Below are 14,800 nucleotides of genomic sequence, written 5' to 3'. Positions count from 1 at the left end.
AGTTGGGCTCCAGTAATAGCAGGGGGGGCAGCAAATGCTCCAGATTTCCCGAATCGCATCTTTGTCATTTATGACTTTATTATTGTGGAAACTCATTTAACAATAGCAATAAAATCCTGATATATTTTTCAGATGAAACATCTGTGCGTGTGTGGATTTAGTGTCGTTATGACTTCATTGTGTGCTAACAGTCAAGCTACATTTAGTATTATGGAGCAGTAGCAAAGGGGCAAGGTTGGTATGGCAGCCACTTTCTGTCAACCTGACAAAGCAGAATGATAAGAGAAGAGGGAGGAGAGGAGGAGATGGATGATGTCATCCGTGTATTCACCTTTATCCTTATCCTTCATGCTGTGCGCCTGTTTCTCGACTCCAGATCATTCATTATTTTTACTTTTTTTACTATGAAGTCACCCTTCTGTGAGTTTTTTAATGATGCGGTGGGTACCGCTGACCCCTGAAAGTCAACTCATCCTTAATAACCATAAAAAAATGTAATAAAATTCAGCTGACATTTATCAGCAGTTTGTTCTTTTCTTTCTTTTTAGTTACTCCATTCCTCCCTCTCCAGACTCTCTCTATCATCCCATCCAATAACCTTTCTTGACCCTTGCTCCTCTGGCCTTCCTGTTTTTTCAAACTTCCTTTCTACCCCGAGTTAAATCAGGCAAAAACTCCATGCACTAACACTGTCAGTGATGCTTTTTCCTAGAGATGTTTAGAGAGTGAGAAAGTTCACCTAAGGGTAAAAATTGTCCAATGTGTTTTAGTGTGTGTGTGCATTTCCAGTCACAGTCCCAGGGCTGGGGAAAACTTCCACAGTGTTTGATCCTGATCTGACCAGTCAGTATGCAGACACAGCACTGCATGCCTCAGCTAGCCCCCACAAACACACAGGATGACACACACTTTAATTGGTGAAGTTGAAGAAAAAAGTGCCATCGCATCATCATTTCATCATCGGATTTTTGTCATGCTTATTGTATAAGAAAACCATTTTTAAAGCAGAATGGCTTTAACTTGCCCTGTCAATGTGAGTGTCAGCACAGTCTGCATGTTTGGCCCCCGAGCTGGAGAGCTGGCTTTTTGGTAACATCATTTGTCACCTCTGGGCGGCTTTTGCGGATTGTTGTGTGTTTGTGTTTGCTTATGGCTGCTTATGACATTGTCCAACCACTGCAGAAAGTCACAGTCATTGGATGCTGCTGTTTTACACCTTTAGATGAATTGAAGTCCACATTTATCCGTCACTATGTTTGCATTTAACTTTTTAAAAAGAGTTTTTCTAAGGTTAAAGTTTCTCTGGATCAGGTGATCCTGAATCATCCCTTAGTTATGCCACAATAGGCTCTTTCTTCTTCCCCTCCCTTTTTTCACTCTGTATATGTTTATACACATCTCTGCATTCAATCGTTACTTATTGTTAATCTCTGGCTCTCTTCCATAGCATGTCTTATGTCCTGTCTTCCTCCCATCAGCCCCAACCAATAATAGCAGATGGCTGCTCCTCTCTGAGCCTGGTTAACCCGAGGTTTCTTCCTGTTAAAGGGGAGTTTTTCCTTCTCACTGTCACCAAGTGCTTGCTCAAAGGGGGTGATTTGATTGTTTGGGTTTTCTCTCTATTATTGCAGGGTCTTCACCTTACAATATAAAATGTGTTGGTGTTGTTGTGATGTCTCACTTGCAGCCTTCAGCCTAAAAAAGTGTTTTGGGTTTTTTTTTGTTTGTTTTGTTTTTACTTTTTTATTTAAAAAAAAGTAAGAGTTAAAAACACCCAGAAGAGCAAAGGGAAAAAATACAATTACATGCAAAATTTATAGCTACTTTCTTTTTTGTGTGTCTATGTCTAGCACATTCATCTATTCTCTCCCTGTACCTCCATCACTCCCCACCTCCAAATACTTCCCCCCCTTTAGTCTTTGCAGTATTACTGCAGTGTGAGTCACGCACACAGCCTCTGTCTCAGTCAGGCATAGAGAGACACAGACTGACGCTCACCAGGGCAACGGTGTTTTTATTTCAACCTACTGCATTATATTCAGAGGTGATGGTGGGTGGAGAATAAGAGGAGGGAGCTGCAAAGGCACGTCCGGACAGAGAAGGGAAGAATAATTCTTTAAAGTTGCCAAAGCTGAGCTGCAGCTCAACCGGACATCATCCTCTGTATGAAAGGATGAACTTTGCTAGTAACACAGAGAGAGAGAGAGTAGGGGAATGACTGGGGTGAATTTGGGTGGGGTGTGTGTGTGTTTAAATACAGTAGTAAAAGGCGCTTGCATGTGTGTGCTTTGCTGTAAGATGATAAAAGTGGGCATTACCTCTCCCCAGGAGTTTGATTGGTGGAGATTTTACTCTCTGTCTAACCAGCCTTAAATCATCACATTAGATACAGACAGCATCCATTTCCTCTGTCTTGCTCTCAAACTGGGACAGCAGGGTTTGGAGTAGTTTTGGTTACCTTGCTGCAAAATTTCATTGTGTTTGTTCTTCATAAACACAACCTTACACTCGGGTTAAAATGAGAAAATAAAAGTTAAAACATTTGTGATTTGTGAGTATATTTTTCCAAAAGAGACAGAATGTTGATGAGAGCCTGAGAAGTGATCAAATCCTGATCTCTGTGTTTGCCGTGTTCCCCAACTGACAGCCAAATGTTGAAGTTGGCCTGCTGGCCTGCACTGACTTTGTGAGGTCATGGATTGGGTACAGCTTTTTGTTGTTGTTGTTGTTGTTTTTGTTGATGTCGCTCAGCCTGGAGAGGTGATGTGACTGCAGGGTTTATGATACTTTTATTGAGGTCAAGAATCGTTCCGTTTCAGTGAGCTTAAGGGAAGTAGAATTATCAAAGATTAGAAGCCAAATCAAATTATCATTCAGACAGCTGTGGCACCAATCAAATCAGAAGAATCTTCGAAAGCTACTATTGATCCTTTCATCCTCTTTGCTGTCTTTAATATTTATTTTTCCTCTGGCTGACATTAATATTTACTTTTGAAGGTTTCAGAACAAAGCAGCTGTATCTTCTCACGACTCACTGTGTGGCTTTGAAGTCGAGGGCTCGCAGACCTCTTGAGTGGCACTTACATTTTAGGTCTTTGATGCTTCTCCGTAGCGTGGGAATTAGCTGTTAACTGAGGCAATCCTCTCCTTTTTGGAATCAGCTTACAGTGACACTGGATAGCTGACAGTTTGGTTACAGTAATACATTTTTTTTCCCACTGAGGTAACGTGAGGTAAAAGTGAGCAATTAAAATTTCAGTTAAATGTTTCAGGAGACAATGTGATCTTTTTTCAGGGGAATTTGATGCTTAAGTCTAAAGTTCCATTTGAGGTTTAACACATCGACTGTCAGCTGGTGGAAAATAGTCGTGGTGTAGTGTTTTCATGTATCTTTAAAGACTGAGCCTCCGAGCTGGCGTGAGGAAAGTACACGGTAACTCTGAAACCCAAAGCAACCGTAATATATGTGTAATAAGTAACAGCCTGCTGTATACAGTCTTTTTGTACACTCTGATAAAGGTGCGGGTTTGTCATGTCTTTGCTTGTAATACTAATCCCATTACCAACTAATCTGACTAACAGGTATTTCTTTGTTGCTGTTTGTCTTTTCCCTTTGCTGTGCATCTGCAGTCTCCAACAAAGTGGTACATGAAGCTTGTGCCTGTAAGTGAACTAATCAGTGCTGTGCTCTTTCATCTGTGTCCAGAGTGACTGTCTTTCATTGCTCTTTCTGTCCGATCGCCATCGTTTTATCATGTGTGCATCAGTCAGTCACTGTGATATAAACCAGATATTTTCTCTCTTCTCCTGTTTTGATTTACAAGTGCTGTATGCATGTGATTATTGCTATTCTTAATTGAAAGCAGACAAAGTAGGCTGTAAATGACAGTTAATATCTGAGTGTCCATCATTAACCATGTTCTGTACATGAGCCTGAGTTTACAAAAGTCAATATAGCCATTATTTGTGTCTCTAACGTACTTCCTTGTATTGCTAACTGGAAGGTTGAACTATAAAATCTTAGGAAATCACTGATTATTATTCACTTTTAGAAATCTAGAAGCTCCCACAGTTACTATACACATCAAATTGATAAGGAAATGGCAATATTTCAATGTTTTTCCATACAGAGCTGTGTGTAATTCCTCAATCCGTACGAAGATGAAGATGGTCCACATAAACAAGAGCTCATTGTAATATAAGGAGAAAATAATTAAGGTCACGTCATGACATCTGGAATAATAATCAGTGATACTTACTTCAATCATGCAGCTCTCTTCATTCTCGTGCCAGTTCTTTTTCCTTTTCAGTTGCAACAAGGCTCCAGAGCTGTTCACTTACTTTAATACATGAGTGAATTCAATGAGGCCTTGCAGCGCTTGTTGCTGCTTTAAAGCTCCATTATACTTCCCTAATTTTGCTGCTGTCATTAGTGAAACAGTAAGAAACAGCAGGAGGAATTTGGCTTAATAGCTGCTGTAGGTGTAGGCTTGATAATTTTGCACAAGCGCCTGGGTTTATAGTACTTTACGTTCTGCAGGCTCGCTACAGGAAGGAGCAGGCCTCGACCCAGCCGGTTCCTTGGATCCCCCCAGTGGACAACCTGCTAAAAGACAGCACAGATGGCTCGGCCCTGGGTGCGCTGCTGCACTTTTACTGTCCTCAGCTGCTGCCACTGGATGGTAAGAAACAAGCATGAAGAGTGGGTGGGTCAGTGGAATTTCCAGTTAAAGGAGGCTTGATAATAAAGTACAACATGACAGTAATGTATCTACCACCGGTTAATTGCTTATTTGACCAAACAACTAAACCCAAAATGTGTCTTATTGGTACATATTGAGGTGTCAAAACTCATAATTGAGAGTACAGGGGGAGGTCGTCAAATGTTTTCTTTATGAGGGAAAGAGTTAATGGTTTATTCAATAGATCAAACATCAAAATAGACTCAAGATAATCACATTATGTTGCCAAAGAGCCGAGTTAATATCAAGACAAATATGCAAACGCACAGACAACAATGAGGGGAACAAAAATCAATCAGGAAATGTTGTTTACTGTGTTTAAATGAACAGTGTTTCCTGATTGATCTTTTGTTCCTGTGATTGTTTCAGCTTTGATAAATGACTGTGGATGTATGTGATGCGGGGGTGTGTTTGTGTGTGTTTGGCCAGCTATTACACACACTTCATCAGCAATGTGATGTAATTACCTTACGTCCAACCACCAGTTGATGCCTACTGTGGAGTGTTTTGATTGGTCAGGCAGACGTTCACAAAACTTTACGCTATAAATGCCTCAGCAGTTCCTAAAAAGACACACAGCATTGTTCTGAACGCGCTCCATCACTGATCTTAAACTATTACTGTCAGCACAGTAAAAAGGAAAACACTGACGTCTGCATTGTAACCAGACCGACTTCAATCATCAAATTCGTACTGCGTCACAGTGACACCTGATGGATCTCTCTGCCCTCCTAGATGTTTGCCTGAAGGAGAATATGAGTCTGGCTGATCGACTGTACAACCTGCAGCTAATACAAGACTTCTGCAAAGACAACCTGAACAGCTGCTGCCACTTCAGCCTGGAAGACATGCTCTACGCCTCCTCCACCGTCAAGGTACTACTGTCTAATGAAATACTTGCTTAAGTTAATATATAAGATTGTAAGAATAAATTTTTAGGCAGTGCATTCGCGTTCATGGTGGGATCTGTGGCTCGCATTGTTGATGCTGATCTTGGTTTGTTGGTTTACTGGTTGCTTGGCTATCTCATGGTTGTCACTGTAAACAGATTCTTCACTCTTAGTCATTACAGTGTTGCAAAAATAGAATTTCAGCTGCTAAAACTTTAGAATGGGACCCAGTAGGAAATGTCTGTTAGCAGAAAATCCAAACCCAGTCCGCAGTGCCGCCTGCTTTATTTAAAACACTAGTGTGCGATGTCAGTCCAAGTCAGAGTTGATGACTTTTTTCCAAAACACTTTAAAATTATTCATAAGTGTTGTGCCGACACAGATTAGAACCCCATGTGGTGTTAGATCCAGGCTAAATGAAACAAGAGAAGTGTGCAGCAGTGTAGGCCAGTGTGGTGAGTCAGCTGTGGAAAAGAAACTTTTAGTCCAAACTATCCGTCTTCACCAGCCACAAGCTCCACTCAGCCTTTTCCTCCAAACAATCTATGCATGCGTTCATTTTTCTGTCCTTTAACTTGCTTTCCATTGTTTGTTTTCTTTTCATCTTCATTTCCTAATTACCTTCTGTAGTTACTCTTTCTTCTTCTCCAACCATCTTTTTTCTTTTGCTCGTTTATTTCATTTAAATTTTCATTTCGTTTGTGTTGCCGCTGCTCTTAAGGAATTTTACTAATGATGTTTCTCCTCATGTTTGCTGACCTTTCTCAGACAGTATTAGTTTCTCTTGACAGAGACCTTTCTGATTTATAAATCCTTCAGTCCTCTCTCGTCTGTAACACTGTTGTTTCTCTGTGTGTGTGTGGTTTCTTGGTGTATGAATGTGTATTGCAGCTGGAGTGCCATGGAGACAGTCCGCATTTTACATTAAACTCACTCCTTGCCCTGCTTTTCTGCCGTTACCATAAAAACATATATAGGTCACTCGAGACACACAGGAAAGAGCTTATTTTACCCTCTCACTAATGTTCCACTCTCTCTTTGAATCCACAACATTTCAGTGTGTTTACTTGGTCAGCTGGTGTGCATACTGCACATATATATATACATATGTATATATATATATATATATGCTGTATATGTATGTATACATATATATATATATATATATATATATATATATATATATATATATATATATATATATATATATATATATATATATATATATATATATATTCTGTTGCATACCTACTAATTTATCATCAAATGCCACTTGCCAGTGGTTGCTCAGTGGGTTGATCTAACGTTCCCTCTCTCATGCTTGAGTTTGTTTTTACTGTGTCATTCTCAGTGTGTTTTGCCCGAGAGCTGCACAGGCAGGGGAAAAATAAGTTGATGTGTCTGGATAAGTTTGACTTTCCCTGACTGTCACCTCAGCATGTCCTCAGATGTAGGAGAGCTCTGAGCATACACAGAATACAGGTCACTGAAAGGACAAACCTCAGGGGACTGTCCAAACTGACTAAAACATGTCTAATATCTAAAAGAAAAACATGCTGAAAAAAGCTGTTTTGAAGCTGATATCCAGCAGAATGATGAAGTTTGAAAGTATTGAAAGCATCATTATATACCTAAACTAATGAAATGTATTCATATTTAGAGGAAAGTGCCCTTTAAATGCTTTATTTTGCACAAAATTTCTAAAAAAAAAAAAAAAAAAAAAAGCAAAAGCAAAAGAGACATATTAATTTCAGCCCAAAGCACATGCATTCTGTTCAACATGGTGTCAAAAAAATAATCACCAAGTTTTGTGAACCAGCCATTAGCAGCATTTTGCTGACAGTGATTTCAGGAGGGGTAGAGCAGTCTCAGCAGGCACAGTAATTGCCTGAGAGAAGCAGTGCGGCAGACACGAGTGCACACAGAACTAGTTAGATTCTGTAACCTTGACCCAGATTGCAGGGAGTCACACCCTCGGTGGTCGTATGTTGTTGCCCGGCATGCTGATGGAGACCTTATTATAGAGACTGAGCCGCCACATTAGAGAGGAGGGGAGGCGCACGAGGTGTTGATGTGGAAAAAAGTGGAAACAGGAGAGAAGCGACAAGAAGGTGTGATAACACAGTTTGAAACAATTAGGAAGGAGAAGATGGGAGGAAACAGAGTAAATGGGACAGCATCTTTTGGGAAAGTGGTGACAAGATTGGGCACACGTGTTACAGTAACATACACAACAGACTCACACTTTGCCTCTGTGAAAGTGTCCCTCTGCTAATGCTGCTGCCAGATGTGGTTAGCAGAGATTAGAGCTGGTGGTTTTTCACAGTTAAAACACACTTTTCAATTTATTGACATTAAAAATGGTCATAATTCATATGATATAACACGTGACAATGAAGTACATCAGAATATAGGATTGCAGTAAAGAGAGAACCTGGAAGATGCCACACTTTAGCTTAAATGATGAACTCTAGCTGGTGTGGAAAAGATAATTTAATAGATGTTATCAGTCCTCCTAAGAAATCAGATGCAGAAAATTGGAAAAGAGCATGAAGCGTTACAGTGGGAACATTTATTGCCCACACACCCCCACACTAGTCTGCCTGATATCTTCATGTCAGACACCAGGTCTCTTTCTGGTAAATATGTAGCCCTCTCCAAGATTAAGAGTCTGCACTCTTTCCTCTCAAGGTACACAAAATTTGCATGTATGGTGATGACAGGTTGACTCAACATTATGTTCAGTATACCTTAGTAAGAAGCAAAACACTTTCTTCCTTTCTGTAAGGAAACCAAAAGCCATATATCACATACATTACCTAAGACCATTCTTTGCTAATGGAAACCAGACCACTAAATCACTCAACCCTCTCCCATTTACTGGCTCTATGTTTAATTAATTCCTCAGACATCATAGTGGCAATATCTGTGGACTCGAGGAAGATAAATGAAATTCACCTGCTCCTTTTGTACCAGGAGGTTCCTCGCAAACATGCTGTGGTTGCCCTGAGGGGGCAGTTAACACCCTTACTATAATTCATAACCTCCCTCTTCAACGTGATTAGTCATTTGTTTGTGATCTGACTGTCAGCTGTGAAGGATGGCACTTTTACTTCTTTGACCAAAAGTGGCACACAGGATTACATATAATAGCCGTAGCTTTAGTAAACACACATTGTACTCTACTATAATTTCTCTTCACTGTCAGGTAAAGAGTGGCAGGGTTACAGGAAGTAATATGATGTTTGATACTAGGCGTCTCTGAGCAATCGCTTCTAAAAATCCAAATGTTTTCTCCTACCGTCCTTCAATAGGCGTCTGGCAGCTGTCTGATAAACTTGGCGATAGATCAAAGGGTGGTTTTTCCAGATTGGAGTGAGTCTGTCTGGCTGGCTGCTGGACGTAGATCCTTTAATCAACCCTCTGGCCCAGTGACTGTTAAGATTAATTCCCTCTGAATGCTCACTGTGTGGCTATAGGCCTCATCGTGCGCTGAGCTGGATAACATCATTTCTAGGGGCTTTGTTGGTATATATTTTCCTGTGCATTTGAATGTTTCACTGTTGTGTGTGTGTGTGTGTGTGTGTGTGTGGCACATACAGGGGAGGAGGGGGAGGGTGTTTATTCCCATACCCGCAAAGTGGATTAGCTACCCCCACCCCACCACTCTCAGCTCTGATCTTCTAGTCTTCTAGTAATCACCAATCTGACTTCATTCTGAGCGTCACACACTCAAATCTGCAGACAGCTGAACTTGGCAATGCTGCAGACCTGGCAACCCACAAGGCAGTAATGTCATTCACTGGGGAGATAGGTGTGGTGGTGGTGCAGTGGTTGGTTTTAGGGATCAGACTGAGTGTGTGTGTGTGTGTGTGTGTGTGTGAGTGCTGAGGCTGGGGGTATTAAGCAAAAACACTCACACCTGGTGTGTCAGTAGTAGTCGGGCGAACAGATGGGAGGAGAGAACAAGTAAGCTGGTGGCACCAATCTGGGCAGGGCGGATGACAGGAGATCTTTGTCTCTTTCTCATTCAGTCATTTTTTTCCTGCGTTTTCTTTCTTCTGAGGAGTGCTTCACATGCTGAACACCTAAAAGGTAACCGGCACTATTTGATTTGGAGTTCATTAGTAATTCTTTGCTTTTTAATCCCACAGTCATCAGAAGAATAAAAAAAATTGTAAATGGGAAGTTGATCATTTTTTTGCTTTACTCGACTTTAACGACTTTGTTAACCATGTGCTCCACTGCTTCTCACACCAGCGGAGCAGCATTCTGCAGCAGACACCTTTTCGTCTTCTTCCAGCCCTGCACGCTCGCATGTGAATTAGATGAGAAACAAAACCATGTGAAATGCTGCAGTAACACCTCCCCCCCCCCCACAGCCAACCAGGGTGCTGGTGTTAATTGCCTCCGTCCTTCCTGGTGTGCTTTTGTGCTTCAGTTGACACGTGCGCTCTGGTGTTTGACTGGTACAGAAAGATGCTGCTCATGACTTGAGTCAGGCTTCTTTAGAGCTGGAGCACGCACCGTTGTCTTTGTCTGGAGACCGTGGACTGAGAGCTGGTAGAGGGTGGGATTCCTCAAGGTCGTGCTTTACTCCACTCATTTGCATTCGTGTGCGTCTGTGAGTGAATAAAGAAAAACTGCACAATCTGGCCTGATAATTCAGCAGAAATTGATTACTGTAAATGAATCTCATCTGTTTGGATTGGAGACATGTTATTTGGTCATTGCTTTGTGTCAAGACAGCGACAGATTGAAAGAATTTAGAAAGAGGGAGCAGAAGAAAGGCAATGTTTCTACAGAATAAGCTTTTTTCCCATTATTATAAGGAAACAAACAACAGTGCTTTGGGAGAATGAAATACTGAGTCAGGGACTTTGTAAGATTGATGTTTTTTTGCAGCGCAGTGCACTCTCCTCCAGCAGTTTCACCTCCTAGTGTATGTTGAGCCGATTCAAACGTGGACATGACCTGGCACAGCAGTGTTAAATCCCTTTGAGCTCTGACACTCAGTCTCATTCAGGTTGGATGCAGGTGACCTTTATTTTGTAAATGAGGTTAATGTCTTAATTGCTTCTCGACTGGCACTGGTACTATTTGCTTTAGCATCATTTACATTACCTGAGCCAACACACAGAAAATATAATTTCCCTGTAAATGACTCTACAGTCGTTTGAACTGTGAGGCATGTTTCTCTTAAATAGGATATTCTATCAACTGCTCCAGGCTTGGGTAATTAGTCATATATAGACTGGATACAATACAAATTTATGATACCTCAGCTTAACAGAGACACCTGCTGGACAAATCAGACAATGCAGTTGAATGAAGTTCCACGTGCTCTTTTGGACACATCCAGATGTTATTCCCTGTGCTATAGCATTTATGTGTTTTGAATGGTTTTAATCTTGCTCTTGTTTTCCTCCCCAGAATAACTATCTGGTGTTCATGGCAGAGCTGTTTTGGTGGTTTGAGGTGGTCAAACCGTCATTTGTGAAACCAAGAAAGCTCGAGAACGAAGGCACAGGCAAGTGGGAAATTCTAACCCTGCAACTTTATTTGTATAGCACTTTTCAAGGAAACACAAATTGTTTCACACTTTTAAATAAAATTCAGACATTAAAGCGCACATGATCGAACATAGACGCATAATCAACCTTATGGTCAGACGTTCATTCCAACATACGCACTTCCAATAAACACAAATCATTATAACTATGGATGAAGGGAAAGCTAACCTAAAATGTAATGCCATTTCAATGAAATTTAAAGTAGCTATAGTCATGCTAATGTCACGGTTTGTAGTGAAGCAGCAGTAACCAAGTATGGTAATGTTTTTTTCTCTGAATCATACACAAATTAATCAGGTAAGGATCATGCAATATTACATTGTGTCTATTGAAAAACCACAGTCTGATCATTTTTATTTGTCTTATCACGTCAGAGCCCTCATCCTTGTTGAAGAATTTCCCGACAATCCCCATCTCCAAGGCAACTAAGAAGAGTTTTATGGAAAGGCCCCCAAGCCCTGAAAGACCCAGGTATGTTAGCACCAAGTTACAATGACGAGAAATCAGGTGGCAGAAAATTCTCCGTTCCCATCATCATGTTTGTCATTTCCCTCTCTCGTTCTCAAGTTTACCCCTGCGGCCCCAGCCCCGAAACTCAGGTAATTATAATTTTTAGATTTATGAAAATACATACAAAGTATATACAAAAGCCTTCTGTTGTCATTTTTACTCATCATATGCATCTTCTAGGAGAGATCAAGAGGTCAACCTCAATGTCCTTTGTTGATGGCAATCTTGGTACCTGGCCAAAAGAGAAGAGGTGAGTGTTATTGTTGCCCTCTTTATGTATAACCTTTTATAATTTGTTAACCAAATCTGCAAAATTAAATTACAATTTCTTGTTGTTTTTTGTTTTGTTTTGTCTTTTCTGTTAAGATCTGGGCCTTACGGTGTGTCCTTTGACATCCCCTTTGATAAAGAGGAGTCTGCGCCTGCCGCTGTTCCCTCCACACGTGGCATGGTCAGGTCTGTCAGCACGGATGACGGTTCTGGTTTCAAGGTCCTCCACATGCCCCGTGGAATGAAGCGTAACCTGTCCTTCCAGCCAGTGAATGGTCAGAGTGTTGGCATTGAAGAGGAAGGCTGCCCAGACAGCCTTGCTGGCATGGGGCCGAGCAAGCAAGGGTACTCCAACGGACACGGAGGAGTCATGGAAACAACTCCCTCCATGGAGGAAGCCCTCCAGATTATCCAAAGCCCAACCAGGCCACCAGTGGAGGGCATCAACAATGGTTTCTTTCTGCATAGTCAGGAACATGGTGCCGGCGTTGGTGCTTTAGATCCAGTGTCAGAGGTGGACTCCAAAGGACCTTTGAGCACCACGGACACCACAGAAGTGGACACTGGCATCAATATCCAAACAGAGGACATGCTGGATGAAGATTCCTCTCTGAAAGACTGCTCTGTGAACATGGAGCTGGACATGGACACGCCAAGCCCCTGCCCGAGCAGTCAAAGCAAATCCCCTTCAGCAGTAAAGATGACTAGCTTTGCTGAGCAGAAGATGAAAAAGCTTAATCCATCAGCACCAGACTCAGGAAGGGGCAGCAGCAGCTCTCTGAAGACCACTCCGGAGGGCTCTGAATTTGGGCTCCCATTATCTGTCTCATGGGCCCCGACCCCTGAGCACAGCCCGGTCCGCCAACAAACCACACTGCCCCCTATTTCACAGCCGTCACTCACACCTGTCCAGCTTCCACCCAATGACCCTGCTCAGGTCATGGCTACAGAGATGGTGCAGCTGCGGATGAGGCTCGAGGAGAAACGGAAAGCTATTGAGGCACAGAAGAAGAAAGTGGAGGCAGCTTTCACAAGGCATCGGCAAAAGATGGGCCACTCTGCATTCCTAAACGTGGTAAAGAGAAAAGGTGACGGTGCAGCAAGTGGAGAAGAAGGAGGAAAAACTGAGGGAGAAGGAAAGTCGGCAAGTACAAGTCCCACCTTTAAATTTGGGAGGAACAAGGCAGACACACCTGATGGGGCAGAGCAAAGCAGCACGGCTTCCTGTTGGCAAAAATCTCCCGGTGCAGGTGAGGAAGGCGGACAAAGCCACGCTCAGCTGACCGAAGTGGATCTCACAGAGTATACCCGTTCAATTGAGAAACTCAACCACTCTTTGGCCTTTCTCCAAACTGAGATGCAGCGCCTGGCTCAGCAGCAAGAAGTAATCATGGCCATGAGGGAGCAAAAACAGCAGCAGGCGTGGGTCATCCCTCCTCCACATACAAACCCCTCGCCACAGAAGCACGGTCGAGCCGGAGCCGTCACTCGATCCTCGGGACCCTCTTCTCCCGCTGACTCCCCTCGTTCCACCCACCGCTCTCCAACCAGCATCAAACGGAAATCTGCGTCCTTTCACTCACGTAATCCTCGCACCGCTCGACCCAGCGAGCTCAAGCTGGCCCCTTACAGTCGCGTCCTAACTGCGCCGCAGTCTGTCGATAGCATCCCAAGGCTACGGCGATTTTCTCCCTGCCAGCCCCTGGCAAGTTCCTTCGTTTACATGGGGGAGAAACCAGCAACCGCCAATTTGGAGACGGTCGCTCCAGTTGCAGATGAAAACAAGGAAACACATTCCCTCCTTTCCCCAGAGCGAGAGCTTGTGGGTATAGCCGGCTCCCCCTGTAGCTCCCCAAAACTGCAGAACAAAAAAGAGCAAAGTGAAGTAGGTACTAATGCCCAAACCCAGGAAACAGAAGCTCCCCACCAATCCAAGACCACTGACATGGAAACAGATTACCAGAAAGTTCAGAAGTCAGATGTAGAGCTCAAACCTACTTTAGAGTCAACATTCCCTGAAGTTCTAGCCCACCCTGTGGTAGAGACCTTCACGGTGATGCCAACAGAGATCCCTTTCCAGTCAGAATTGTCTGGCCAAGCCAAAAGCAGTTTGATTGAGGTTCCTCTGTCAGTGGTGAAACCGCTAGAGGATCCAACTCTGGATGACAGCCTGGAAATGCAGCAGGGGGATGCGGAAGGCCTAGATGATGAACAGAAGCTGTGCCGTGGTTTCTTTTTCAAGGTAGGCTAAATCACAAAAATTAACACACGCACAACCTGAGTGGCATTTGAACGTGTCTCTGAGGGGAAAACAAATTTTAAAAACATACATATTGTAATTGTAATTGGGCAGACATGATTGTTTTCATAGGGAAACAGTTTTTGTTCCTAGCAGAAGATGATAAATAGCACAGGATATATGCTGTTTGAGGACAGTATCATCTTCCCCTTTATAGCTTCTAAGGCTGCTGCTAACTGCTGTCTGGGTTTCAATGTGGGCCACAAAACTGGGGCTGCTGTGAATAATTCAGGCGCAGCTGTACGGGGCTGAAGATGGGTCGGCTAGAAAACGAGGGTGGATACAGAGGGATGAGCAATGAGCGGTCACATGAATTAACCTCTACAGGAATCAGATTTGTAGTTGAGTTGCATTAGAAGTTTGCTGTGCCACCATTAGCAACAGCTGAATTCAAATTCATTTCGTCACATGTGTTTATATTTATAGTCTGAACTCAGATATTACAGCGTTAACCACAGGTACATGAAACAAAGCGTCTGTTGCATAATAAAGTGTTTAGAAAGCCTTCAAAGGAAT

The 14,800-nt window shown here is 42.6% G+C and overlaps 1 protein-coding gene across 1 annotated transcript in view; it reads left to right on the top strand.

Moving 5' to 3' along the window:
* Nucleotides 1–14,800, top strand: part of camsap2a (calmodulin regulated spectrin-associated protein family, member 2a) — a 46,043-nt gene that overhangs the window by 24,355 nt on the left and 6,888 nt on the right. Inside the window, exons 6-12 of the mRNA XM_039599079.1 lie at nt 4,541–4,682; nt 5,478–5,617; nt 11,066–11,162; nt 11,580–11,676; nt 11,773–11,804; nt 11,896–11,965; nt 12,082–14,227. Of these exons, the coding sequence (XP_039455013.1) occupies nt 4,541–4,682; nt 5,478–5,617; nt 11,066–11,162; nt 11,580–11,676; nt 11,773–11,804; nt 11,896–11,965; nt 12,082–14,227 (2,724 nt within the window). The remainder of the gene's footprint in view (nt 1–4,540; nt 4,683–5,477; nt 5,618–11,065; nt 11,163–11,579; nt 11,677–11,772; nt 11,805–11,895; nt 11,966–12,081; nt 14,228–14,800) is intronic.

This window comes from Oreochromis aureus, linkage group 15 (genome assembly GCF_013358895.1).
Source record: "Oreochromis aureus strain Israel breed Guangdong linkage group 15, ZZ_aureus, whole genome shotgun sequence".
Classification (NCBI taxonomy): domain Eukaryota; kingdom Metazoa; phylum Chordata; class Actinopteri; order Cichliformes; family Cichlidae; genus Oreochromis; species Oreochromis aureus.
Note: the sequence above shows the minus strand (reverse complement) of the source record. Positions and strands in the feature narration are given on the sequence as shown.